The sequence below is a fragment of the Xyrauchen texanus genome, chromosome 18 (assembly GCF_025860055.1).
Source record: "Xyrauchen texanus isolate HMW12.3.18 chromosome 18, RBS_HiC_50CHRs, whole genome shotgun sequence".
In the NCBI taxonomy this organism is placed as follows: Eukaryota; Metazoa; Chordata; class Actinopteri; order Cypriniformes; family Catostomidae; genus Xyrauchen; species Xyrauchen texanus.
The window spans coordinates 13,754,148-13,782,124 of record NC_068293.1 but is presented as its reverse complement, the minus strand read 5'-3'; the positions used below and the strand labels follow the sequence as shown (position 1 = coordinate 13,782,124).

At 37.7% G+C, this 27,977-nt stretch overlaps 1 protein-coding gene across 3 annotated transcripts; it reads left to right on the top strand.

The window, feature by feature from the left end:
* The first annotated feature begins 28 nt into the window (after positions 1–28).
* LOC127658503 (proteoglycan 4-like) lies at positions 29–26,248 on the top strand. 3 transcript variants are annotated; one of them, XM_052147808.1, is made up of 13 exons: positions 29–86; positions 3,810–3,953; positions 5,222–5,293; positions 5,850–5,988; positions 6,173–6,308; positions 6,503–6,661; positions 6,840–6,908; positions 7,289–7,486; positions 8,514–10,062; positions 17,846–18,864; positions 21,243–21,348; positions 21,445–21,669; positions 25,635–26,248. In XM_052147808.1, the coding sequence occupies exons 3-12, from the start codon at positions 5,236–5,238 to the stop codon at positions 21,633–21,635; spliced, it is 3,624 nt and encodes a 1,207-aa protein (XP_052003768.1). In that variant the 5' UTR covers positions 29–86; positions 3,810–3,953; positions 5,222–5,235; the 3' UTR covers positions 21,636–21,669; positions 25,635–26,248. The 3 variants fall into 3 exon arrangements, with proteins under 3 accessions (XP_052003768.1, XP_052003767.1, XP_052003769.1); XM_052147807.1 differs by lacking the exon at positions 25,635–26,248 and having other exon boundaries at positions 21,445–22,610; XM_052147809.1 differs by lacking the exons at positions 3,810–3,953; positions 25,635–26,248 and having other exon boundaries at positions 57–86; positions 21,445–22,610.
* Positions 26,249–27,977: the final 1,729 nt, after the last annotated feature.

Genomic DNA, 27,977 nt, shown 5'->3' with positions numbered 1-27,977 from the left:
CACCGCCTCAGTTAAAAAGCAAGTGTCTGTCAGACATCACATTAATAGGGAGAGAACTTTACTTTCTCAGTTAACTACATCAGAATGTGAGTATATTACGACACATTTCTACCAGTTTCTGGACATTCATAATGTTAGTTGCCGTATTGTTTTTGATTTTAGATCTTTTATATTGGACAGCGTAAGATTTATTCATATTATTTATTTAAATATATATGTGTATATAAACGTTATATATATATATAATTAGGCATGTGTGCTAATATCACATGTAGGCTACACTATTTTTATCAACCGATAACTTTCATTTAATGCTTTTTATAAATATCTATGTTTATGAGGTAATTTTTTATATGAGCCATTGAACTTGGACATGGGGCATTCAGACCATAAAATCCTGTGTGTTTATGAACGGAAATTGGGTGTAGTAAAAGAAACCATGTTGATTTGAATAACTGTAACTCTTGCGCAAAAACATTTTCATTGATTTTTGCAAAAAAAAAAAAAAAATAGATATATTGTGTCTTTCACATATTTTCTTATTATAATAATAATTATTATTATATAACTGTATTAATAGAAAACATTTAGCCTACACTGAAACACGGGTGAATTCCCTGCAGGAGGGGATTAAATCTGTCTATAATCGCCCTTAATCTCGATATGCGCTCCTCATCTCTGTTCATAAAAAATATAGAGCGTGACTCTAAATAACACATTAATCATCTCTCAAGGGAACATAGTGCTACTATTTTTGATGATGATGATGATGATGATGATGATGATGATGGGTGAATCTCATGAAAACACGCACAGTTCACATTTCACCCCAACATAAAAGACAAAAAAGAGAAAGATATAATATGCCTAAAGAATCTGAAGCCTAATTTTGAAACAATTATGTTATAATGTAATTCTGACATTATTTTCATTACAATTAAGCACATTTCCACCCAAATTACTTTTGAGTTTTGTTTCTCTTCTTTATTAAAATGGTAATTTTACAGTAAAATTTTACAGCATAATAGAAAGGCATTACTGCAATACAATGTTATTTTATTCCGATTATTATATCTTTATTTTTACAGTAATGAGGATAGGGTGGGGGGGGTGTGGCGGAAGGCTATGTAATTATCTTGACAATAATGCAAAACCTTAAATGTGCTAAAATTGGCTTCATTTCCTTTATGTCAAATATTACCTCCTTTTAATATTATTTTTGGGTGATAGATGACCAAGACATGTTCTTGAAACTTTTGTGTGATTCCTCCTGATGGGTGGTGATGACTATTATTATGGGATCATGTGTAAAATGTTGTCAATTAAAATGAGTGACACTTTACATTGCAGATATTTCATGTAACTTCAAATATTTATCACATTGATAATAGTAACAATGTGTAATTGCTATGTAGGCCTACTTGCATGCAATTACAACGTAACATGAGCACTGGAATTTAAAGTGTAGCTAAACATTTACAAATTGTGACTGATTAAGATAATTAAAGTTTAATAGAAAATCAGATCAGATTATGACATAAATGCATGTGGGTTATAAAATAGCCTATATGATCTTTTTGAAACAATTCATCAGATAAATGGCAAAAATACTGTATTTCCTTGTCCGAATATAACCTGAGGGTATCATTGCATCAGCATTAGTAAAATGTTCCATGGCAAACTTTTTTATAATATGTTACATTAAATGACACATAAAGTATGTGCATATGAATTTTGCTTCCTCTTTAAATTCCCATCTGAATATGAAAATGTTAAATTAAAGCATGGATTCGATTTGAAGACCAGAAGCATTAATGTAGGCTAGCTGAAAGTCACCCAGATGTCGAGCTGACTTTTGTCCAGGAGTAAACGAGAGGGATTTGTGGCCAACTCTGGATCCTGACACAGATTTATGCTCTGTATCTGGGGCAAAGCTGCTTTGTGCTTCAGAGTGCTGGTTACAAAATGTTCCATCATCAGAGATAATGCGTAGTTAAATTAATGATTGACGAAATGAGTAACATTTGTAGGGTCAAAGGGTCAATGAAAGGAAGATTAAATTGTCTGAATGAATGTGTACAAAGGGCCAACTACTTTTTATTTAATCAGTCTGTCACTGGTTTATCTCACCTTTTAAACATTACAAATAGGCTGTAGCCTACTTTCACAGTTACTTATAGTAATGAAGAGGGAGCTAAAAGCTCCTGCCATTGTCTACACAGTATTCGCAGTTGGAAGGAAAGTACATCATCTGCTTAAAGCTGAACTGAGCAATTTTGTCTGATGTTAGAATACATCCTCCTATCCCAGCTTAATATCCCGATACAACTCTAACTATAAGCCATTTGTAGGTTTCTCTGAAAGTAGTAAAATCTGAGGCTCATGGCGCTTTCAAAACTTTGCATTATTTGTTTGAGCATTTGAACCAGTCTGACACATTGGCATAGGCTCAACCAATAGTGTGAGTTCTGAGGCAAGACTATCTGTTTGGCTGACCAATGGACATGGTAGTGTACAGGAAACCTGCTTGAATACAATCATTATTTTTGCAATTCTGTTTGGTGATCCTAGATGTGCAGAAAATACCCAAGTCAGATTTAATGCCAACATGTCACCTAACCTTTCAATTCTAAACCAAGTGATCCTTGTGATTTTAGCATCACAGTCAGCATTGTTGCACGCCAGTGTGTAGGCTACGGTCCTGCTTGGCCCTCTCTGAGCGGAATGAGGCGGGCATTCTAATGAGGAGGCTAAAGGCTGCAGCCTCTATTGTCAGTAGTGTCTACTGTCACTAGTGCACCTCTTGAGGCCAGGGGAGTGAAGTTTACACATACCACACAGCTCTCACGTATCAGCGGGCTCCCGTTTCACTCACCCCTCTAAACCTCACACCCATCCGGGTCAAGGCACCACTGTATTCAGTCCTGCTCGGCCCGCTCAGAGCGGGATGCGAATCGGAATCAGCCGGCATGGGAGGCAGGCACACTAACGTGGAGGCTAAAGGCTACAGCCTCTAGCGTAAGATGCTAGTGCACCTCTTGAAGCCAGGGGAGTGAGGATTACTCATACCGCACAGCTTTCACTTGCCTGCTGGTTCCCGTAACACCAGTACTAGGCAGACCATCAGCCTAATTTAGACTCTAAGCTAGTGCTATAAATCGAATCATCCACTTTTCTCTCAAGCTAACCTAACTTTCAGTAGAGTGTGACAGCAATTCGATAATTTGCATGAAAAACTGAATTGCACCCATGTCTGTCAATGCAAATGCATGATAATGCAGATGTCAGGTGTTTGTTTACCTTAACAGTGATATTTTCAACAGTCTTTATCTGAATGGTGCTCACATTAAGAAATTATTCACAAACACAAGACCAACAAAAATGAATTTAATTTTGCTATGTCTGCAGCTTGCATGACCCAGTTTATGTTAATTTTTGACTAAATAGATTCCTTGTGCTCCCTGTCTCTCTCTCTTTCTATTAACATACTGTAAATGCACTCTGGGTGGTGTGTTATTTTGGCTGATGGCTTCATCAGCTCTCATTCAACCACCAGCACACTGTTCCCTTTATGTCTCTGTGCTTCAAAAGCTGTTTAGTATTTTATAAGGAGCTTAAGTGTGTGGTAAAAGCAAGTGTTGGGAATTTAACTGAGTTCGGCAGAGTGCATGTCCAACTCCTTACTGCCAAACGTCAATCTCATCAGTGTGGTTCTTTGTCGATGCCTGCTTTGCCTTTTCCCTTTTCCTCCCTCTCTATTTCACCAGTGCCATCTCCTGATTTTGATCTTTCTCCAATTTGCCTTCCAGCCCCTATATCTGTCTGAAAATGTTTGAGACTGGGACAGAGCTGCCACATTTATTTTGATGTAAGGATACGCATGTAATTTTAAAGGAAGTAAACAGATAAATCAGGCAATACAGAAAAGAGGAAAGAGGATTTTCACAGACAAAGTAAGCACGTTATCATTCCTGCTCATATTATTTGAATTTCTTTGTTCTACAGGGTAATTCTAGTATCTCATTTCGCATAAGAAATAATTTCATTATTTTATAAGATACTGAATAAGTATTAATGCTTTTAATAGGGTTAGTTTTATTTATTTATTTCTAAATTTAGAAAATGTATTCATTATTTTTCTCTGCCACCATTTTTGTTTGTTGAATTTGTGTGTCATGGCAACATTTCAGCGCTTGTTCTTTTAGTCTGTGCCGGAACTTTGTGATTAATCTGTAGTTGTAAGATTAGTGCTCAATGAAATCTTTCAGTGATCTCTATGCACTGTCATCAAACCCACAGATTATTTTCATACTTCATGTGGTCTGTACTAGGTAGCCTTCTTGACAAACGTTTTGAGGTGACATTGCACTTCATATTATAAGGACATTGTTATTATTTATTTTTAAAGAATATATATAAATATGTTTCATGGGTAAAAATGAGTGCAGTGGAGCCACACAAATAGACCAGCAGAGGTATTAAAAAAGGGAGGGACTTGGTGGACTTTGCATGTGTGTTTTTCCATTAGTAAATGTCAGTGTTATCAAGACATGCTCAGTGATAAGTGATGGCAACAAACCTATAAAATGTATAATATAATGCAGAAACTCATAAGGTAGAAAGAAGGGTGACACTTGTCCGAAATAAGAACAAGGTGCCCCATGTTTGAATACATTGATATTGTTCCCCAGTTAAAGGGCTGGAAGAATTAAGCACATAACAGTTTCATTACAGAATACTGCTACTAATTTGTATTTAATTAGTTTTGTTCTAAAGTAACAGAACATGCAAAATTGTAATTATGCTGAATCCATTTCCTTACATGGTAGTATAAACGTACACAAGCCTAATCACATGGTAAATGTAATTACCTTTGGTCTCTGGTGGCTTGAAAAAAGCCTTTCTCTTATCAGATAAAGGTGAATACATAAAGCAATCAGAGATAATTTAGCAACACTTTTCCTCAAGTATTTAGCATGTCAGTAAATGACCCTCCCCCTGTTTGAGGTGAAGAACAACACATTTTCTCTGTAACTTATTTTAACAGTTTGCAGTTTAACAACTATTTACAACTAGTTTTGTTGGTAAACTATAATGTGCAATTGTCTGAGATTAGAACCTTTTCTGTCAATCAGATTATTTCATTTATGGTTGAACTGTTGTCCAAACCTCCCCTGATATAATTTCTTATTACTAAATGTGTAAATGTCCTCATTAACAGCTATAGCGGTGAAGATGAATGCTCTGGAAGCTTCGGGAAACTCAGAGGGAGGAGACAGTAATGATTTAACAGGTCAGGATTCTTTCTATTAGGCACAATGTTGCCATTAATATAGGGACTGTGCATTAAGTCTAAAGCAATAATATTATATCTAAAAATAAATAAATAAATTATAATATCAGAAATGAGTTTCTTCTAATCCACTATCAAAAACAAAAGCATTAAAGTATTTGGACACTTAAAATGAATTAATTGCATTAGATAACAAAATATGAAACAGAGTGGCATTTATTGCAAAGATTGCATAAGCATGCTTTTCAAGTAAAACATTTTAGCTTTGTTTTGGTGTTCATGATACAACAATAAATAACTACATCTTTTGGCACCTGTGTGAACATGAGGGAATCTGACTTCAATCATCCATTATAATGACCTTGAGACCAATTAATTGTAGGAATGGCAAAGAAAAGTGTATTAATTGGAAATGGTTTAACTTCATTAGTTAACAGATGTCATTCAGATGAATTCTTACATTTTAATTGTGGGTTCAGTGTCTAAATACTTTTTGGCGCCATTGAATATACTACAGTATAATATAATCCAAAGGCATGATGTGTCTGGTGTTTAGGAAAGAACAAGTCTAGGTTAAAGTCTTTCAAGTCACGGCTGTTTGGGAAGATAAGGAGGAAAGAGGATGATAGTGGTTTGAAGCAGAGTCAGTCTGAGAGTGACATCACATTGGGTGTTGAAGGCTCAGAGGATGATCAGTAAGTGTCACATCCTCTCTCTTTTTCTATTGTCTGGTCTACTGGCATTCCTGCTGTTTTTTTTAATTATATCACTATAACAAGAATCAACTTGCAAATGTAAAATTAAAGCTTTGTGATAAAACATTTAAACCCCTGCATGACTTCTACTTGCCCATTCAATTTTAACTACTTTTCTTCTTAGGTTCTCCCAAGGCACGATAGGATCCCGCACATTTTCACACGACAGTATTTTCCTGGCAGAGCACAGTCATACAGACCTTGAGCCACCAAGAGTTCTGTCTCAAGAGAACATTCATGGCAAAATTCGAGCTCTGCAGGTGGGTACAATTAACCACAGAAACGTACACACAGGACACAGAAACATTTGTTCTGAAACTCATTCTTGTTCAAGTCTACAGTGAGTATAATGCATTCCTTGATCTCATGCTTCAGAGAATGTTGCAGAATATTTCAGATTGTTCTTATTCAGATCAAACAGTTGAAACTCCTTTTCATTGTTGTTGTTGAATAGATGAAACTCCAGCAGCAGAAGATGCATTTATGTCCTCCTCCCCTGCTGTTGCCCATGAAACGTCCTGAAGACTTTGCCGGAAGTTCAGAGGATGATGGCCTTCCTCGTAGTCCCCCTGAAATGCTTTGTGGTGAAGGATCCAAGAGCATATCAAAGAAGGTGCGTATACTGTAATATACTGCAGTATCCTGTACAGAGCCTGCTAGTTCTTCTAAATCATTATTATTATGACTTGAATGTATGTGGAGTATGTATTGGTAATGGTTGCATGTTTGCTGAATGAGTATGGCTTTTCACTCTAAATATGATGCAAACCTCCATGTCATTATGCTTGCAGTTTCCCATCCCTCCCAAGAACCATAGCACCTTGAGTTTAGCTGGAACAGGAAGTGAGGAGGAAGAACAGGTAACCTGCTGTAATTTCCAGTAATTTTTCTCAGCACTTCACCTATGTGTTGACATTATACCTAAAATCCACAAGAGATGCTGTTCGCACACTAAATGATCTATAAAAAACACTGGAGCACTGAAGAAAGCTATGGGCTGAAACATTTGCTCGCTGGTCGGTTTTTAACTTACACTGCACTTTTTCACTATGCAAGTAAAACAAATTTTGTTTGTCATTCAGTGTGCGTACAGCATATTGTGTAGATTTTGGATACAATTTTTTGTCTCTACGCATCTGAAGTTATACAAGTCTTGTTTGAGTGTAACACTTCCTTATACTTGACATTATACTTTCAATAGATTTCTTTGTCTAACATGTGGTGTAATGTCTTTTTCCAGGACTCTTCCTGGCCCCTCTCCCCTCGGCCCGTTAGCCCATCACCTGCTCCCCTCTCCCGATTTTCCACAAGCTCAGTTGTGGACTTTAATGCTCCGCCCCAATTCACTTCACTCCTGGACAACTCTGCTGCTCATCACCGAATGTCAATCAAACCTAAGAACCAAAGGGCCAGTACCAAGAAGCGTTTGATCACTTCAGTGAGTATTTTTTACAGCCTCCTTCTAAACCCGTTATGCATTAGTATTGCTTTTAGAAAACATGCTTTGCAGTGCCAAGTCTTTAAATTAATGTATTAGTTTCAGAAATAGTTCACCCCTTAATTAAAATTCTAGCATTATTTACTCACCCTCAAGTCATTCCATGTATGCTGTATGCTGAAAATGGACATTTTAAATCATCTATATGCTGTTCTTATCCATACAACAACAGTTCAAAGTAAACATATTTGTCACAATCCAAAAAAGAACAAAAATACAACATAAAGATGGTACATATGACTTAATATTCCAGAATGTTAATTTTTGGGTGGACATTTCCTTTAATTCTTGCAGTTTATTGATATTGAAATAAAGGAATGATCTAGGTTCAATGCAAGTTAGACTAAATCAGTGTTGGTTAATGCAGAAAATATTTCCGAATTATCCCTGGTTTATTTATTTAAAAAAAAAAGCATAAATTTCAGCTGTAAACGCACTTAAAATGGAAGTGAAACTCCATAAACATTAAAATATGCACTGTTTCAAATCTATAACCACAAAACATATCATTATATTGGTTAACATGATTATAATGTGATAACATTGCTTCTATTATCTGTGTAAATTTGTATTAAAAATGAATTTTTCTTTGTCATGGCGACATAATACCCTGTGAGTGATTTTATTACACTAAAATCATGTAAGCATGTACTGAATAATGTTTATATATTTTGACAATACTTTTGGACTGACCCCATTCACTGGATTATAAGTGCTATACTGTAACCATTTCCCACCCAGCCCACCCCACACACACACACACATTTGTTTAATAAACAAGGGATGAGTTTAATTGCTTTTTTGTGGGAATCGAAATAATGCAACAAATGCTGTCATTTGAGCTTAACATAATGAACCTCAAACATGCCTTTAAAATGGCATGTGAAACATCTTCATTCAAAATATTCATTTGACATTTTACAACTATCATTTTTTCCTTATGAGCTCTCTCTCCTTGTGCTTCCAGACTGAAAGCAGACCACGTTCTGATAGTTTGAACAAGCTGGAATGTTCATTGACAGAGAGGGTGGAAGACAAAGGGCTGCCTCTTGTTAAAGAGATCCGTGCTCGCTCATATTCCTCTCAAGTGTTACGCCCAGGAGAGAGGCTCACTACTTCTCACATCAAGAGCACCCTTCCTGTTTCACCTGTAATGTCTCTACAGAGTACTGGAGATAGTAAACAAACTGAAAATGATAATGAGATAAGCATCCTGTCCACATCTCCTCAGAGCCTTAACCTAAAAGAGCTAACTCCTATTGCGTCACTTGCATCCACAACAGGCCAAGAGTCTAAAAAAGAAAGTAAATGCTTTCCAAAATCAGATCAAGCCCAGGCAGCCAAACCCCCAATCCCATTGGTGCCAATCGATCAAAAGGCGAGTGAGGTACTTAATAGCTCCAAACTACTAAAGAACAACCAAAGTAACCTGGTGTCAACTGTAAACCCAACTGTAAGACCAAGTGTGACTACCATACAAGAACCAAATGTTATGCAAGATGATAAGTTTTATGCAGTAATACAAAACAAGATAGACTCATTGAGCAATTGTGGTGTTCAGAATGCAGTAAATGTAGAAAAGTGCCAATCAAAAGACCAGTACCTGGCTTCTACTCAATCTTCAGACAACGTGATTTGTGGAGTGAGTCTGAGACCATCATCTTTGATGAGAAATGCACCTTCCATAGATGAAAAGCATGAGTCCAAGACCCTTCAGCCTGTCACCACAGTGTTGGCTGTTGGTCAGGAAGATCACTCTCAGACAAAGTCCACTAAGCAGCAGAGATCGGTGTCTGGATCATTCCACTTTACTGTCTCTTCAGACAAGAATCGTGAGCGGCCAAGGACTGCAAGCTTCACTGGAGTAGTTGGGCAAGCTGGACAGACAAAAGAACCTCCATCTCCTGCCAAACCTCCTTTAAATTTGAAGATGCAGTGCCAAATTATTCCACAAGCTGAGAAAAGAAGACAAGAACAATGTGCTGACATCCCACCAGAATCAAAGACAGAAGAAATAGCAGCCCCCAATCCAGCGATACCAATAACGTTTACCAATCTACCAGTAAATTCCCAGGCCAGGGATGTGGAGGAGAGTCAGGACAATGAGATGCAGGAGATTGGGGTTGAGGCTATGGAGGTAGAGGTACAGGAGGAAGTGGAGGAGGCAGAAGAGGCAGGTGAGGATGTGACAGATGTTGAGGATGGGAAAGAGAGAGAAGCTACTAATGCTTTTGGAGTAAAGCTGCGCTACACTTCTCTTTCGTTAAGGTTCCGGTCTGACAAGGCACAAAAGGACAGGGTAAAACCTCTGGCCTCACAGTCTGATTCAACCAGCTGCAAGGAACCTGAGAACCAGCACACTAGCAAGGGCTATATCAGAGTTGATACAAAACTCAAAAACCCTCCTCCACAAAACAAAGAGCACTTCACCTCAACCTCTGTAGTTTCCTCCAGTTCCCCACCAAAGAGTGTCAGTAGAGACCAAGAGAGAGGTGGCTACTTCCATAGACAGCCCGGTGAGTTTCTTTTTGTGGCTTTCCATGGTGCCTAAAGATATCAGTCCTCTGCTCTATCTAGTTTGCGAAGAATTATGACAGTGTGAACAGCATTCCCACGTGAATAATGTTCCAGGTCACACCAGGAAACAGCCTGTGCTTTTCTGAATCAAAGCTTTCAGAAACCTGTTTGGTCCAAATATTTAACCACTGGCATAGAATTGGGGGAGACGGGGGGCACATGTCCCTTCAGTGCTATGAAGGGGTGATTTGCCCCCCAATCATGCATCTGTCCTTGTTTCTATATTTTTATCAACTCTTAAAATAATTTCGTATGAGATACCTTGCAATTTTGTGGCAGTGAGTGTCGTATTGAGACAAAAACTGAAGTCCCCCCTCCAAGTTGGTATCGCCCAAATAGGTGACGGTGTCACACGTGGTACCTGTTACTTTTCTCAGCGCTTGCCAGGATGCAAGAACTCACAGTCGTTTATTATTACCTGATTATTTAAAAAAATGCTTTTATAGATAATGTTGAGGTGGATTTTTATTCACAGGTATGAATTCTTGCAATTATCAGTTTTTATTAAAAATAACTAACCAGTTTTAAAGGGATATAGATGGGCAAAAATAATAATTTAATGAGAAACTTAAACAAAAGACACAAACACACACATGACATACATGCCCGTAAACTATCTCTCTCTCCCGCACCATCCACCGCAGTCGGACTTTATCCCTCTCACAGGGTTGATTAGCCTGATAAGGGACCACCACCCGGCCCCGCCCTCCGCCCTGCCACACCAGTGTAAAATGTCAAATGGATATAAAGCATTCTTAGATTTAATTGCGGATGAATGGAGGATTCGGTTTTGAAGGGTCAAGCACCCCCTGCAGGAATAAAAATCACAAGACACAGTCAGTGGCTGACAATGTGCAATTTCGATCTGTAGGCCTGTTACGAACCAAAAACTTTCGTATGAATTTAGAAAACATAAGGTATATCACATGAGTCATTTGTGGAATCAGTGAAGATGTTAAAAAGCGTCCATAGAAATTATCAGTTGTATCATGGTGAGGAAACCAGACAGGTGTTTCAGATGAACAGGTAAGAATTTTAAATTTGTGAAAAGGTAAATTTTTTATGAAACATTAATAATTCTTCATTAATTATTTTTTCTGAATGTTTGGTATGATACAGTGTATAAATATTTATGAGTATGCATCGAATTAGGGATGACTGGATAATGCAGTTTTACGATTAACTGTGATTAAAAATATCACAGTTAATTTAACCATAAGAATTTAGAATCCACCGTTAAAACCAGAAAAAAAAAATTTTGTACGATTTTGCAGGCCTAAATGGGAAAACTCTGTGTGAGTACTGGAGCTGTTGCTATGGTTACAGACGGTGGCCGCAGGGTTCTTTAATGGTCAGGTGTCGCAAACAATTCACGTGAAACTGAAGCTTAAACACACAAATTCCAAAATATAACAGAGGGATTCGATCTACCAGATTCATATCCATTAAAAAAAGCATCTTAAATTGGCTGTTTGGCAGCATTTAAAATACTGACTGAAGACGACAGATGTAAATTATGCAGACCGAATTCCTAGACTCCACTAGTCATCAACAAACTAGTAAATTTAATATTTTTAGCTGTGGTGATTTTAAATTGATGAACTAAAGATGCCACTTTTTGTAATGTTTAAGCGTGCTGACAGCGTTTGCGCGTTATCTAGAGTGACCAGATTCCTGCTTGTGGAAAACAGGACAGCCCCCTCCCAGCCAAAATTAAATTGGCGTATCCTTACCAAGGTGCAGATCAATGCACATTAGAGGGTGAATCCGCATCTGAAACTGTTGTCACCTTGTACGATTCGCTGGCAGCAGTTTGTCTTAGTGTGCGCTTGTCTTTAAAGAGCTTATTGTAAAATGCAGAGCAGTCCAGTACAAAATTAAGACGTGCGAAAAGCATTGCTTTCATGACTGTTACTATTAGTCGAGATTTATCTGGTGTCCATGCTTCGTTCATTAATGAGAACACACGCTCCACAGATGCAGATGTACCAGGCATGCATAAAACAAACTCCACGACCTTGGCTAAGACTCCGAAGTAGATGGTCTTGCTCTCCAACTAACGAAAAACATGGAACTCTCAGACATGGCCGTCTTGTTCATATTCCACTCACTGATGCGACGAGTGACAATGTTTTTTGCACAAGCCCCCTCATCAAAGAGCATGGTTTTGTTGGTCAAACTGAGAGTGGGGATTCTGGAGTAGAATGTCTTCTTAATGTCTTTCCCCTCTGGGATGTCTCTCAGTAGGGCCCACTCATGTTTTTCTGTGTTCTCCAGTGAGCGGTCCAATTTTGGAGGTAATCCACCAATGCTGAATAAAAGTTTATCACTGCACAAAAGAAATCATCTGCTTTCATGTCACCAGCTTCAGCCAGGGCATCCAAATGCTTTTTAATGCCAGAGGGTATGAATGATTCCTCCAGCCTGGCCTGCAAGGCTTTTCTCAGGTGATGAATGTCCAAAGCCAATTCTGTGGCTTATATGTGGTCTTGCTCTACTTTCTCCAGTGCACGGTTAAAAGTGGCTGTTTGCTTGAGTGTGAAGCCAATCCAAAGTTTAGTGAAAGGAACGCTGAAAATGTCTCTTAGAAATTTTGAGCATTTCTCTTCAGAAAGACAGTACGCACACAGACTATTGAAAATGTGTAGTATTCTTTCAAGAGCTGGACCAAGAGAGAGGAAACGTGTGTTGCCAAGCTGCAGTAATTTCTGATTGTCCAGCTGCACAAAAGTGATTACGTTGCATATGACAGCTTCAGATTTGGTGCGGGCAGAAAATTTTTTTGGATCATACAGTTTCTTGATCAATTTCGCAGTGCAGTCAGACCAACGATAACTATGGCTGTGCACAACAGAATGATGAGCAAAAAGTCCTTCACTTGCATGCACCCACATGCTTTGTTAGCAGCATCCACATGCTTTTTTGTATGAACATGCTGCACAATGTCGGTGCAGCCTCCATTGGCGATGGAAAAGCGAACTCCCCAAATCTCACAACTCACTTTACTAGGCTCTGCTTCTTTTTAGAATTGTAAAAACTTTTTGAAGATCCTCATTAAATGCATTTACATTTTTCCACTAACATTTTTCCAGCCGCAATTTCATCTGTGTGCTCTTTCAAACGGACTCTTCAATCAATTCACTAACTGGATGTCTATTGATATGGGATTGTGATTAGATTGTTTAATCCAATCATGTACCTCAAATAACACTGTGTGATTTTATTGATTTTACAAGCTGTATCCATGGCTACCTTTGATTAGAATACTCAAATGACTGAGAAAGCCACATAGGCAATTGAGAAATATTAGGAGAGGTGAAATACGGAACAAACCACGATTATAAGGGAAAAGTATTTCAATACGGGACTGTCCTGGGAAAAACAGGATATCTGGCCACCCCAGTGCTATCACTGAGTAAACTGAAAAATGTGCGGCTTAAATCGTCCTCATTATTTAAAGCATTGCTTCTGTACAAATTAAAATGGAAAAAGTATCTGCACTATGCATATATAGTTTATTTTGCACAGACGCGTTTCGGCTTGTGCCTTCTTCAGTGTGCAACAAAATCACAATGTACCCAGTCTTATATAACCACACCCATTACCACACCCATATTAACACCAGCCTATAATATAGGATAATGATCAGACCAATAATATCAACAGTACACAGATGAGGCTGTTATACATTTGCAAAAATATTTTAAAAAATTAATACAATTGTTCCAATTATAAGAAACAACTTAATGATAGATCATCATTCATCCCACACGGGATACATGTGTTTAAGTTAAAGATATACCAAGCTTCTTGTTGTAAGAGGCGGTTCTCACGGTCTCCCCCTCTTGGAGCCTGATCAACACATTCTAAGCCCATAAATTTGAGCGTATTGACAGCATGGCCCGCAGAATTGAAGTTCTTTGCAACTGCTGATTTTTCATCATTCTTCCTAATAGCACATTTATGCTCAAAAATACGGGTTTTAAGTTCTCGCTTCGTTTTGCCCACATAGAGTAACCCACACGGACACGTCAATAAATACACAATAAAAGTAGATACGCATGTAATTCTGCCCTTTACTTTATATATCCTGCCTGTTTGTATGTGTAAATGAATTAGCTGTGAGCATAAAGTTGCATGCTGCACAGTTCAGACATCTAAAATTTCCATGTGGAATTTTGAAGGGAAAAGGCAACTGAATAGGTGCAGGGAGGTGGGACCGCACTAACCGATCTCGAAGGTTAGGTGCTCGTTTATAGCAGCTTCGTGGCAGCACTTGAAAACTGTGTCCTATAACCGGATCACTGCTTAAAATGTGCCAATGGCGATGCACAATACTCTTTAAACTGTTAGAGATCTGACCATAAGTGGATACAAACGTAACTGCTGTGTTATTAAAATTGTTCTGATTAGTACGTTTGGTCATCAAGTCTACCCGTTGGGTACTCCGCGTACGCTCTAAACAATCACTCACTAAATTGTATGCATAACCCCTATCAAGAAATCTTTGACATAGTTCCCCCGCTTGTCGTTCAAAACTCTCATCATCATTACAAATACGTCTTACTCTCAATGCTTGACTATAAGGCAGACTACGCTTAAGAGAGGGGGGATGAAAACTCTGGTAGTGCAACAAAGAGTTGCGGTCCGTTTCCTTACGAAAAATTTCAGTATGTAGCGTATTATCCACCTTTCTCACTAAAACATCCAAAAAGGGCAAGGCTTTCTGTACAAATTACCCACATTCAACAATAAATGTACATTTTAGTCATGATCAGACTTTAAATTGTCTGCTGTGTGCAATGCTCCCATTATTATTCATTGTCCAAAGGTTTAGGCCTACTTGTAAGGTGTTGTGGACAGTATTTAGAGTCTGTTTACGATTCTTTGTGTTGGGGTGCCTGAATGACAATGGATTGCTTTAATAAACTGATGCAGAAGAAAAAACTGTTTAATGCTGTGAACTACATGTTGCGCACCCACAATAATCTTACATTTATGCACTTTTGAAGCACTCTGTTTACACTTAAGCACTTCACTGAGCTCGGGATGCGCATAAGGGGTGTTGTGCCCTAGATTGGAGCGTCTCTTATTACCTCCTTTGTGTGTGCTTGTGTGTGTGTGTGTGTGTGTGTGTGTGTGTGTGTGTGTATCAGTTTTCTTATTGTAGTATTCCCTTATCATCCACAGATCCCCCAGAAATACATCCACTTAGACGTATAGACAATTGTTTTATGATATGCAATTTTAAGCCATACCTCTACTTTTTAAAGTGACAAAGGACTTTCCTGAACCACCAAACCAATAAAACCTTTCCCTTCTCTGTTCCCCATTAATCATTAGTTAATTTTAGAGCAGTGAACAGCAAAACACTACAGTATAGGAGTGGCATGATTAAAACATTTTTGCACATTATATGTGTCATGTGATTTTATTCACAAATACCAGTGGCGGGCCACGCATTTACAGTCTAGGTCTTCAGTGTGATTCATGCCATTAAGAAAAACAGTTTAACAATGAATACGACACCCTATGCCTTTGGGCATCATACATTATGTCGCAGATAATTAGTAAAACCTTTTAAAAACACGCCCATGCACGAAAGCCAGAACTTGAAATGCCAATTAATGCTAAGAAAGCCTAAATTGAACTGCAGCGTGACTGTTTGTGAAATGAACGTCTCCCGAACAGACATTCAAAAATCATAATTTTTCATATGAATCTACCAAGGAGGTCTATAATACCTGGAAAAATTGATCTAATAATATTTTGTTTCTTTAAGGTAGATGGTTATACTGCGTTCCATTCATGTTGGATGTGAGATAATTCTGCTTGATATCTCCAATCTCTGAACATAAATGCATTCCATTTGCTGCTCCCGTTAGCTTAACAGCGCTTTGACTTTCATTAGAGATGTCTCCTAGCAACCCAACTGATAAACAATGCTGCAGCACTAGCATTTGTGCTTCAGGTGTATGATTTTCAAAAGAGATTATAATGTTTTGTGTGACATCATGCCCCTGCATCTCATCGAAATTGGAGTTGAGAATTTCTGCTTGAGCCTACAAGTTGAAATTCTGACTTCAAGATGTATTTCATTTCATTTTTCCTAGTAGGTTGTACAAGTTGTAAAATCCGACTTTCCGAGTTGAATGGAACACAGCACTACTTTTCAAAGCATGATACGTTGTTGCTATAACAAAGCAAAAAGAACTTACCAATTTACTTGAAGTGAAAATCAGCCCTCCTTTCCTTTTTAATAAATTAAGCAATCACACAGTCATGCAGAACATCTTGTGTTTTTAAATCCATAAGGATCTCTTTCGAGTGGTGGTGGCGTAGTGGTCTAAAGCACATAACTGGTAAGCAGAAGGTTGTCGGTTCGATCCCCACAGACACCACCACTGTGTCTTTGAGCAAGGCACTTAACTCCAGGTTGCTTTGGATAAAAGCGTCTGCCAGATGCATAAATGTAAATGTTTTTCTCAACGGTAATACCAGCAGTGATGACAGTCGACTGGTCAGACAGCTTGATCTTACGCTTTTCGCTCTTGAATTACGTACATCATCGTGTGATTGTGTCACTCAAGGCCAGCTAGAAGGCCTCGCCCGGGACATATCCTATAGATCACACCCACCAAGAACAAATAAATCAATCTGATTGGCTGATGAATATGATAATCTGAATTTAGTTGCTCATTAATTTGCACTGTTGAGGGATTCTGAAGTAATTCTCAAACTCAAGTGCCGCTTCGGGCATGCGATTTGTGAAACGGTTGTCTCACTTTCCTTGTAAGCTTCAAGCAATAATTTCTGACTGGATAAACTTTTAATTTTCTCTATTTGTTTGTAGATTAATTAAGAGTAGAAAGCAATTAAAAATACATAGGCAAAAAGGTGATTGAGAAAGAAAGATTGAAAAATATGTATTTATTTGGCATGTTAGGCCAGCAGAGAAGGCTTTGCTGGCCCTGAGAAATCGCCACTGACAAATACATATGGCTGCACAATTAATCGTATTTTAATTGCGATCACGATTTCTGATTCTCACGATTAATTAAGCATACTCGTCTGTGATATTAGTGAGCTAGCAAACAGAAGGTGTCAGCCAGGTAAAGTTGCAAATTACTCTTAATTTTCACTATAGGCTTTGTTTACGGATGTTAGACCAAATCACAAGCACTTTCCTAGTACATTTTCACCTCACATGACCAATCACGCTCTCTTCGGAAGTTTGCTACTGACCAATCACTGTTTCTCTTTTGAGCACGCACTGAAATACAGAACCACATGAAATTTTTGGGGTTTAGGGTATAGGGAGGTCAGTTTTGTTGATTTAAAACTCGATAGAGCATTATCCTTAAAAACCTTGTCTGTTGAGGAGAACATTTAACTTGCTTTTAGCACCACTCAGTGGACAATTCACATTGGAACTGTCACAATACATGTTATGAACCATGCAATTTAGTTTTGCAAAAGTGTTGCCACACTCTTGTAATTTTTATGTAATTGTCATGTAAATGTGAGATGAAAAATGCAATTGCTACCAAAGCAACCATGTCATTTTGTGGACACTTTCGGTCTACTTGCTGTCTTGCATGCTCTTTAGGACTCGTATCACACTTGAATAAGCTTGTTATTGTAGTTGGCAATGTAATGCAAACAAAATGTATCACCTTGCAAGTCTTGCACTATATTAAAAGTGTTTTGATTCTTATGTAGTTTCAGAACCTCCTCAATCATCACCTTCACCCAGCAAGGCCACTAAGATTGTCCCTTCACTCCCTAAAGAAATTATAGATTTGCCTCCAAAAGAGAATACAGCTGTGTCCTCTAAGGAAAACACACCAACATCTACAGCCTCTGAGGTGTCCTGGATGGAGATGGCTAGAGAGAAGACCAGAAGTCTACAACAGCTCTTTACCAGTAGATTGCCCGAGTTCCCTGGCTTACAAACAACAATGCGACCAACAACCTTGGACACAACAACACCACAAACTCAAACATCCACTACACAAGCCAATGCAATAATCACACAAAATATTATAAGCCAGCAGATAGCAACACAGCCTTCTATGAAACAAACAGAGGTGACTACAGTGCCATCTTTACAGCCCTCTGGAAGATCTACACAACCTGCTACTCAGTTTCCACCTTTGCCAGCCCACACTAGAACATCTACAAACCAACCTTCAACAATATGTACAAATCCAACTCAGACAGCCACCAGTCAGTCACAAATTGACAGTACCAGAGAACTTATGTTTCAATCAAAAACCCAAATTTGTAATTCAACTACAAAAACAGCTCAGTCAACAGTTACATGCACATCGAACAAACAATCCACCACTCTCACTGCAAACACAGTTAAACAGCTATCATCAACACTATGGACACCACCAACTCCACCCATCCAACAGTCGTCATCACTGCGAACAGGACCGGTTCAAACACCAAAAACCCCTGTACAATCTACAAGTCCAACACCTCTGCTAGCTTACCCACATCTATCATCAAGCCCCAAGTTAACATCCCACCTGTTTCCCCAACAGTCTGCAAATACTGTCTCACAGGATCAACCTCAGAATGACGGGGTAATCTCAGGGAAAGATGACAGGGTGTCTGAGCCACAGGATAAGGGGAACGGGCTAGGGGATGGAAGACCAACGTGGGCAGCAGGATTAGGAAACAAGACCGCACTGGTGCAGCGCTGGGAGAACCAAACAACTGCAGCAACCAAAGTATTATTATTCCTTTTATTACATCTCCAAATATTGACGTGCATTTTTAAACACAAGAATTATCAATTAAATCTGTCTCCAGAAAATCAGGACACTGCAAGTTAGGGCAATTATCGTAATGCAATAAAGTGGATGCAAATCAAATATCACAACATAAGTCATTCATAATTGGCTTTTACAATATTGTATGTACAATATGGATAAGTTATTCTTTTCTTCTGCTTATGAAAAAATCTGATTAGCTTAGTGTTTTATTTTCTGTTGTTTCAGTGTCTCACCTATATCTCTGTACTAGTTCGTAATTTTGTACATTTCTCAGCAGTTCTTGAAATTTGTATTGCAGGACTTCTCATGTTACTGTTTTTATGATAACATACTTTGTAGTATTCCACATTTGTAAATCGCTTTGGATGAAAGAATCTGCTAAATTAATCAATTTAAAGATATAGTTCACCCAAAAATGAAAATTCGCTCATTATATATTCACCCTCATGATATCCCAGGTGTGTATGACTTTCTTCCTTCACCAGAGCACATTTGAAGAAAGATAGAATAATATCTCAGCTCAGTAGGTAAATTAAAATGCTAGTGGATGGTGATCTTTTTGAAGCTCCAAAAATCACTGACAGTCAGCATAAACATTATCCATACGACTGTAAAATGTCAATATTTAAGTACTTTTTAACTCTAAATCATCGCTTCCATTGAGGGTGGATTTCAAGCGGCCTCTCGTGTGATGTATTCACGTTACCATGATACAGACATAATCTCACATTCTCCACTCGGTTGACACATCCAGTATAAGCACACAAACACACCATTGTGAGTAAAGAAAAACAAGCTACTGTACAGCATTCCTCCTCACTTGTAAACAGCGCTACCTTTCCGGGTGAATCAGTTCTCGTGTGAACATGCCAACGTAATTACGTCACTTGTGTGTACCGCTGCTGACCAGAAGCATGATTTAGAGTTTAAAAAGTACTTAAATATTTCTATTTTCTATTTTCTTTAAATGTGTTCTAGTGAAGAAAGTAAGTCATACACACCTGGGAAATTATGAGGGTGAGTAAAAAATGAGAGAACTTTCATTTTTGGGTGAACTATCCCATTAAATGTCTCACAGAGATAAGGGAGTTAGTTTACCAAAAACTGAAAATTCTGTTGTTGTTAACTCATCCTCATATCACGCCAAAACGATGCTCGTTTTTCCCTTACAGTGAAAGTGCATGGTGTTTGAGGCTGTCAGTCCCTAACATTCTGCCTAACATCTCCATTTGTGTTCCAGAGAAGAGAGAAAGTCATACGGATTTGTAAAAACAAGAGGCTAATGGTGTCAGAATTTTCATTTTTGGGTAAATTGTCCCTTTTAAAGGAATAGTTCACCCCAAAATGAAAATTATCTCATTATTCACTTACCCTGATGCCATCCCAGATGTGTCTTTCTTCAGCAGAACACAAAGTAAGATTTTTAAATGTTGAAGCTCTGTAGGTCTTTATAATGCAAGTAAACGAATGCCATCAGGTGCTGGCTATTTGACGGTCCAAAAGGCATATTTAGGCAGCATTAAATTAATCCACACGACTCCAGTCAATCATTTAATGTCTTCTGGAGCAAATCGATAGGTTGGTGTAAGAAACAAATAGATCATTTAAACTTTAACTTTAAAATCTTTTCCTGCCATCAGTCAATGCATCGGTGACAAGTCGGAAGTGCACACTTTGTATACAACAGAGGAACGAGCGTCATAAGAGAGTTGGTTAATTTCAAACAGAAATACAGCGCTGGGCGGAAGCAACAATTTAAAGTTAAAAACATTTTAATTATCGATTTGTTTCTTACACAAACCTATTGGTTTGCTTCAGAAGACATTAATTAATTGACTGGAGTCATGTGGATTACTTTTATGATGCTGAAATATGCCTTTTGGACTGTCAATCAGCCAGCAGCCCGATGTCACCTGTCTACTTGGATAATAAAGACCCTGAGCTTCAACATTTTTCTAAAAATCTTTATTTGTCTTCTGCTGATGAAAGACAGTCATACATATCTGGGATGGCATCAGGGTAAGTGAATAATGAGAGAATTAAATTTTTTGGGTGAAATATTCCTTTAAGTGATGAGTGCTTGAAGTGAGAGGCACAGAAGCCCAAGACCACATGATGTCACTAGAGTGCAAACTGTGCTCATTTTGAACAAAATATTTTTGTCTTAGGATGAAAGCTTTGATCTTGAATTTTTAAAGTACAAATTTGACAGTATATTCATAGTTTAAAGAAGGACTCTGATAAGGATACTCATAATTCTAGTGCGAGGGTGTGGATTTTGTTTTTAGTGGAATTGTTTCAGATTTCCATCTTGCAATTACTGATTTCTACAGGCAGGTGAGCAGAAAGCTACAACAGACTCCCGAACCACACCCCAGTCAACTGTTCCTCTCAGACATATCTCAAGGGTCACTGGAACAGACACAGGATTAGACCCAAGTTAGTATACTGTACTCAACATGATACAACATGTGTTTCACATGACAGCTAGAATGTTGAGTATTTGCTGAAATTCGGAGTTCATATTTCTCATAGGAGCGCCAGTTTCCAGTGTTCAAATGAGGTCGGCAGAAAGAGAGGATAAATGGCAGAAGAAATCAGTGCCACCATCTTCATCACCTTCATCATCACCTCCTCTGCAGTCTGGGCTTGACAGTAGCCAGCCATCCTGGATGGAGATGGCCAAGAGGAAATCACTGGCATGGAGTGATAAGACTATGGACTGAAAAAGACAGACAAGTGTAACAAAGAGAAGTGACGGTAGGACTTGCTAGACTTTTTGGTGCAGACTCATGACCTTCTTTATTTGTCTCTAGTATCTGTTTGTTGTGAAAACTGTTCCTGAACTTCAGTCTAAGGAACTGTAATTGAGTCTGCAAAAATATTGGGCAAAAACATTGGCTCTACTACTGTAGAGTTTGAGCTCAATGCTCAAGCAGTGTGTTTTTGTTATGTATATTTTGTGGGACGGTTACACCTCTTAATAATGTTTGTCTCTGCTGAAACTTTCTCTGCATTCTGTACATCTGAATTATGAATGGATGCACAGAAGACAGGTACCAAGCTTTTGGCAATGAAACAAAACAAAAAGGATAAGTAATATTTTATTAGATTTTTTTTATTATTGTTCTTCAATTTTGAAATCTTTAAAATCATGTTCCCTGGCCATATTGTTTAACAGCTGTGGGTAGCGCTTGTGCATCAATTACGGATACCAGAGGAGGAAGGGGAGGGGGAAACCAATTTAGGTCCAGACTCAAGCAAAAGCACCAAGTGAAACAATACTGATTGAGATCTCAAACTCAGTGTTTTACCTACTCACATGTGTGCAGATAAACACATATACACACATACAATAAAATTCACTGTATGTCATGTTATGTTGTTCATCATTTCTGAGATTTACCAGCTTGTATCATTTTCCAAATGTAAAAAAGAGTGTATTGACTATTATTTTAGTCTCTTTTCAATCAGAGATTTTATTTATTTAACATGTATTTCTCTGCATTAACGTGTCGATGTATCTGACACTTTCCGGCACCTGTTAGTTATGAAAAATTGTTATTGTAATGTCAAATGTTTAGGTATGTGACTGTAAAGACCTGTCAAATTACTTTGAGCTTGCTTTTTGAAAATGCCATCCCAACCTTGGCCAATAAACTATCTTAATAATTCTGCCACATATGACACTTTATCATTGAAATCCATATCAACAAAACAATAAAAGATAGATAGATAGATAGACTGATTGATTGATTGACTGGCAGGCAGGCAGGCAGGCAGACAGAGGATGGATGGATGGATGGATGGATGGATGGATGGATGGATGGATGGATGGATGGATGGATGGATAGGACCAACAGGCAGACAGATGATAGACAGACAGACAGTGAGATGATAGATAGACAGACAGACAGTGAGATGATAGATAGACAGACAGACAGATGATAGATAGATAGATAGATAGATAGATAGATAGATAGATAGATAGATAGATAGATAGATAGATAGATAGATAGATAGATAGATAGATAGATAGATAGGACCAACAGGCAGATAGATGATAGACAGACAGACAGTGAGATGATAGATAGACAGACAGACAGACAGATAGATAGATAGATCAATCGATCTGTTTTGAACTTACCAAATTTGTGGTCACCTACTTCCACATAACGTTGTATCTTTAGTTAGGAAATCAATCCTGTTTGATAACATAGGGGTGCAGCGTTGGGGAATCTAAACACTATCATGCTACTTCAACTTTTTATTGCATTAATGACACTATGTGTGGGTGCAGTGGCGTAGATTCCAAGGGGGATGGGGTTGAGGTAACCCATGATCAAGCCAAATCTATGCCCTTGTGTGGGTGAGAGTTACAACATCAGGAGCTCGGTCTCATGGGCTGTCACGAATGATGTGGTGGATGAAGAGCTGGACATGCACTCTGAGACAAGGTGCCGCTTTGCTCTTTGATAATGTTGGGATTTGGAAGCAAGCATATCTGGTCTCTGTGTATCGGGACACCTCATAGTAGAAAGCGGACCAAAGATCAAAAAGCAAGGATCTGTCATCAGCATCCTGTATGTTTCCATACCAAATGGAAGAGGTGAAAGTGACGTGCAGCATGCCAACGCCTCCAAGGAGGTGCGAGAGTGGCTCGATATATTACCATTACAGCGACAGGGGTCATCTCTCCACGCAGGATCAGGTGGTGATTAATGTCTACTCTAAATAGGGCCAGGAAATAGTAAACACTTCTGATAGTGGAACACTTTATAACAACTTTAATTAAGGAGTTATTAATTGATATTATTGCAAATGCTTAAAATATAAGTTATTTGTGTACATTTAAATATAAACAGATAGCAACACCTTAAATGACATTGGTCTTGTTTCACATGTTGCTTTTTACTAAATTAATAACAGTTAGAGTAACAAGCAGCTCTACAAAATAATGAAATAAAGTGCACATAGTCCATTAGTATTATTCAGTACTTACAGTACAGTACACAATAACATGAACACTGTGTGACCGAATCAAAGTGTCATGACATTTCAAACTATTTGAAATTAATGCACATTAAAAAAATTATCTGTTAAGCATTATTTAATAATGTTTGGTAATACATTTAATGCAATTAATGAATTCTTTACAAACTTCACCTTTGCTAAAAAAAAAAAATTGTTCATCTAAAAATAAAAAGTTCTATCATCATTTATTCACCCTTATTTGGTCCAAATCTGTACTGCTTTCTGTCTTCCATGTAACACAAAAGAATATTAGCATCATTCACCATCCAGTTTCACTCATAGACTGTAAAAAAGATGAACGACGCCCCTTCGCTCTTTTCCATTGGTGAGAACTGAAGCCGTTTTTATAGCATCAAATAACTAACTTATTTTGAAAACAAACACTTGAAATTACATCAACGTGATAGGAACTACAGTAAATGACAGAAACTATCTTTGGGAAAAAAGATATGTGAAGTGTAATTTAATTGTTTAGTTGGTCTCACGTCCCGTTGAATAACATGGGGAGGCGGGGTTTATGACCTATACTAGGACCAGTCACCAGGGGGGCGATCGAGACGTTTTGGCTTCACTTTTGAGGGCTTGTGCGGCACACTTGGTTTCACTGCATCTTTTTTCCATTCAGTGAACATGAATGGTGACTTAGTCATTCAGCTTAAAGGGATAGTTCACCAAATTAGTACTTTTTTGTTGCCCTTAAGTGGATTTTGGGGCTTCAAAATGTTGGCACCCATTCACTTGCATTGTATGGACCTCATAATTTACTCACCCTCATGCCATCAAGGGTGTGTATGACTTTCTTTCTTCTGCAGAACATAAACAAAGATTTTTAGAAGAATATTTCTGCTCTGTAGGTCCATACAATGCAAGTGAATGGGTGCCAAAATTTTGACACTCAGCATAAAATAATCCATAAGACTCCAGTGGTTAAATCCATATCTTCTGAAGCGATATGATAGGTGTGGGTGAGAAACAGATCAATATTTAAGGCAATTTTAGCTAGAAATTCTTCTCACTGACCAGTAGGGGGTGATGTGCATGGAGAATGTGAATCACCAAAAACACAAGAAGAAGAATGTGAAAGTTAAAATGGAGATTGACTCCATTTGATTGATTATTTTTACTATATAATTTATAGTAAAAAATGAGTTTAAATGTTGATCTGTTTCTCACCCACACTTATCAAATTGCTTCTGGAGACATTATTGATTCAACCACTGGAGTCGTTGAATTATTTTATGCTAGCTTGTGTGATATTTGGAGCTTCAAAATTTTGGCACCCATTCACTTGCATTTTATGGACCAAAAGAGCTGAGAAATAGGCAGAAATAGGTAAGAAAAAAAGTAGACAGAAAAAGTACCACAGAGACACAGAGATGACACTTTTGGGGGGAGTCAACCTTTGTATGCTTATAGTTGTCTCTGCATATTAAGATGGAAAAGGAGAAAGTATTTTAAGATAGAAAAAGTTACACTCAACACTTTTAAGTACTTTTAGTACATCTCTGCCATTTAGCAGTTATCCTGTTTACTACTACTGCAAAAAGACACGTCATCCATGATTGTCAACACAGACTCCTTGGGTTGACTATTGGCAGAACGAATCAACTGTTTGAGTAGTCAAATACCTGACGCAACCTCTAGTGTCTGCAAATAAATATTGTATTAATGTTGGCAAATGCTTTCTTTAGGCATCTTGTCATGAAGAAGTGGCCCTCTGGACACAAGTGGTTCTTCATGAAGCTGATTCTGCAACACGTTTGACTACAGGACTGGACTGGAGGAGTCTTTGCGCTTGAATAGTATTTTGACACCTTTCTGAGAAAAAAACAACAACAACATTGTATAGAAGATGGTTATATTTTTTTGTTATGAACTGCTTCAACTAGATGTTTTTGCCATGGCCATGATGCTCTTTCACTATCACAGGGCTTTGCTCCTAAACATGTTCCTGGTGATTGATTGCTTGTATGAATTATCTGAACAGTACATACATTTAAAGTATAGTAATTCCACAATTGCTCATGGTTGGTGAGATTAGTATTTATTATATTTTAAGAATTAAACTTTCATAATTCTTCTACATATTTGAAGTAGTTTGCACTTTTCTATCGTGTGAGTAAGCACAACACAGTTTTTAACTGGTATTCAGACAGGGTCTAAATCTTTCCTGCATTTGAAGTTAAAGGTCTGCATTCTCTTCACAGGGACATTGACATGACCTCATATGTTACTTAATGTAGCTGATAACCTTAATGAACTATCTCTAATAACTGTTTGTGCCTTGGATTACTTTTTCACAATGGAATACATGTGCTGCTCAAATAAAATAAAAAAATAATAAGAATATACATTATGTGGGAAAAGCAGTTACTGTCATTCAGCGGTTGACTGTTTTAGCCTTTAATTTGAATGAAGAATAAATACTGCAGATTGCAAATCGTTTGATTTCCGTGATAGGATTGTATAATACAGTATTGAGCTTGCAATGATAGAGAGACTGAAGCAAAAGTACTATTAGTCTTTCATAACACTAGTGTTGTGTGCCAAATTAGAATTTAATTGAGAATGCCTTTTAAATTCTAATTCACTTCCTGAATTTGAATAGAGGGAAGAAACATGATGCAGAATTGTAATTCAGAAATTCATATAAGAGTACCCTATATGTTTCACATATTTGTAATAATTAATTAGTTTTTACTATGAATTACTGCTAAAAATGCTATCATGCACACAACATACAGTAGGTATATCTCCTCAAAGATTAGCTTACCTGTATATTAATAATCTGTGTCATCTATAATATGCATTACATTTATGTATTGGACTATTTTATAACACATAAAGGAAAATTTCACCCCAAAATTTTAATTCTGTCATCTTTTATTCTCCCTCATGCCATCCCAGACGTGTATGACTTTCTTTCTTCTGCAAAACTAAATTAACAAATTAAGATATTTTGCAGAATATTTCAGCTCTGTGGTTCCATACAATGCACGTGAACGGGTGCCAAAATCTACATAAAGTCAGCATAAAAGTAATCCATAATCCAGTGGTTAAATCCATGTATTCAGACATGATATGATTTAAATGTTTTTTTTTTTTTTTTTATCATGAAGTCTCCTCCCTGCCCAGGAGGGGACGATATGCATGAAGAATGTGAATCACCAAAAATACAAGGAGAAGAATGACTAAGTGAAAGTTAAAGTGGAGATTGAGCAGGAGGGTGGATTTATAATAAAAAAGGACTTAAATATTGATCTGTTTCTCACCCACAACTATCATTTTGCTTGTAATTTAACCACTGGAGTCTTCTGGAGTACTTTCTTTTGCCCTTATGTGGATTTTGGAGCTTCAAAATGTTAGTATGCACCTACAGAACTGAAATATTCTTCAAAAAATCTTATATGTGTTCTGCAGAAGAAAAAAAGTCATACACATCTGGTATAACATGAGGGTGAGTAAAACATGAGATCATTTTTAATTTTGGGTGAACTCTTCCTTTAAAGGAGTATTCTGGGTTCAACACAAGTTAAGCTCAATCAACAGCATTTGTGGTTAATAACAATAAAAATGTATTTAGACTCATCCCTCCTTTTCTTTAAAAAAAAGCAAAAATCTGTTTTTCAGTGAGGCACTAACAATGGAAGTGAATGGGACCAATCCGTAAACATTCAAATACTCACTGTTTCAACAGTATAGCTACAAGGTATAAACAATATGCTTGTAAACATGATTATAGTGTGATAAAGTTACTTAACCTTTGTAATGAAGACTCAGGTTGAGTGGGATCCATATGCGGTTTTATTACAAGGATAATCTCAGTGGAACAGGCAAAGATCGAGAACCAGGCAAACAGTGTTATAAGTGACAAGGCAGAATCGTAGTCAGACAGGCAAAAGTTCAGGGCAGGCAGAAGACAGCAATAGTAAAGTTCCAGGCAAAACAATACAAAGACAGGCGGCGATCAAACATAATCGGAGGTACAAGGCAGGGTCGAAAACACGGATAAGTAATGCAGGTAGATAATAACG

Coding starts and splice junctions, on each gene's coding strand:
- LOC127658503 (XM_052147808.1), top strand. CDS start 5,236: ATGAATGCTCTGGAAGCTTCGGGAAACTCAGAGGGAGGAGACAGTAAT. Junction 5,294..5,849: donor AGACAGTAATGATTTAACAG/GTCAGGATTCTT, acceptor TCTGGTGTTTAG/GAAAGAACAAGTCTAGGTTA. Junction 6,309..6,502: donor GCAAAATTCGAGCTCTGCAG/GTGGGTACAATT, acceptor GTTGTTGAATAG/ATGAAACTCCAGCAGCAGAA.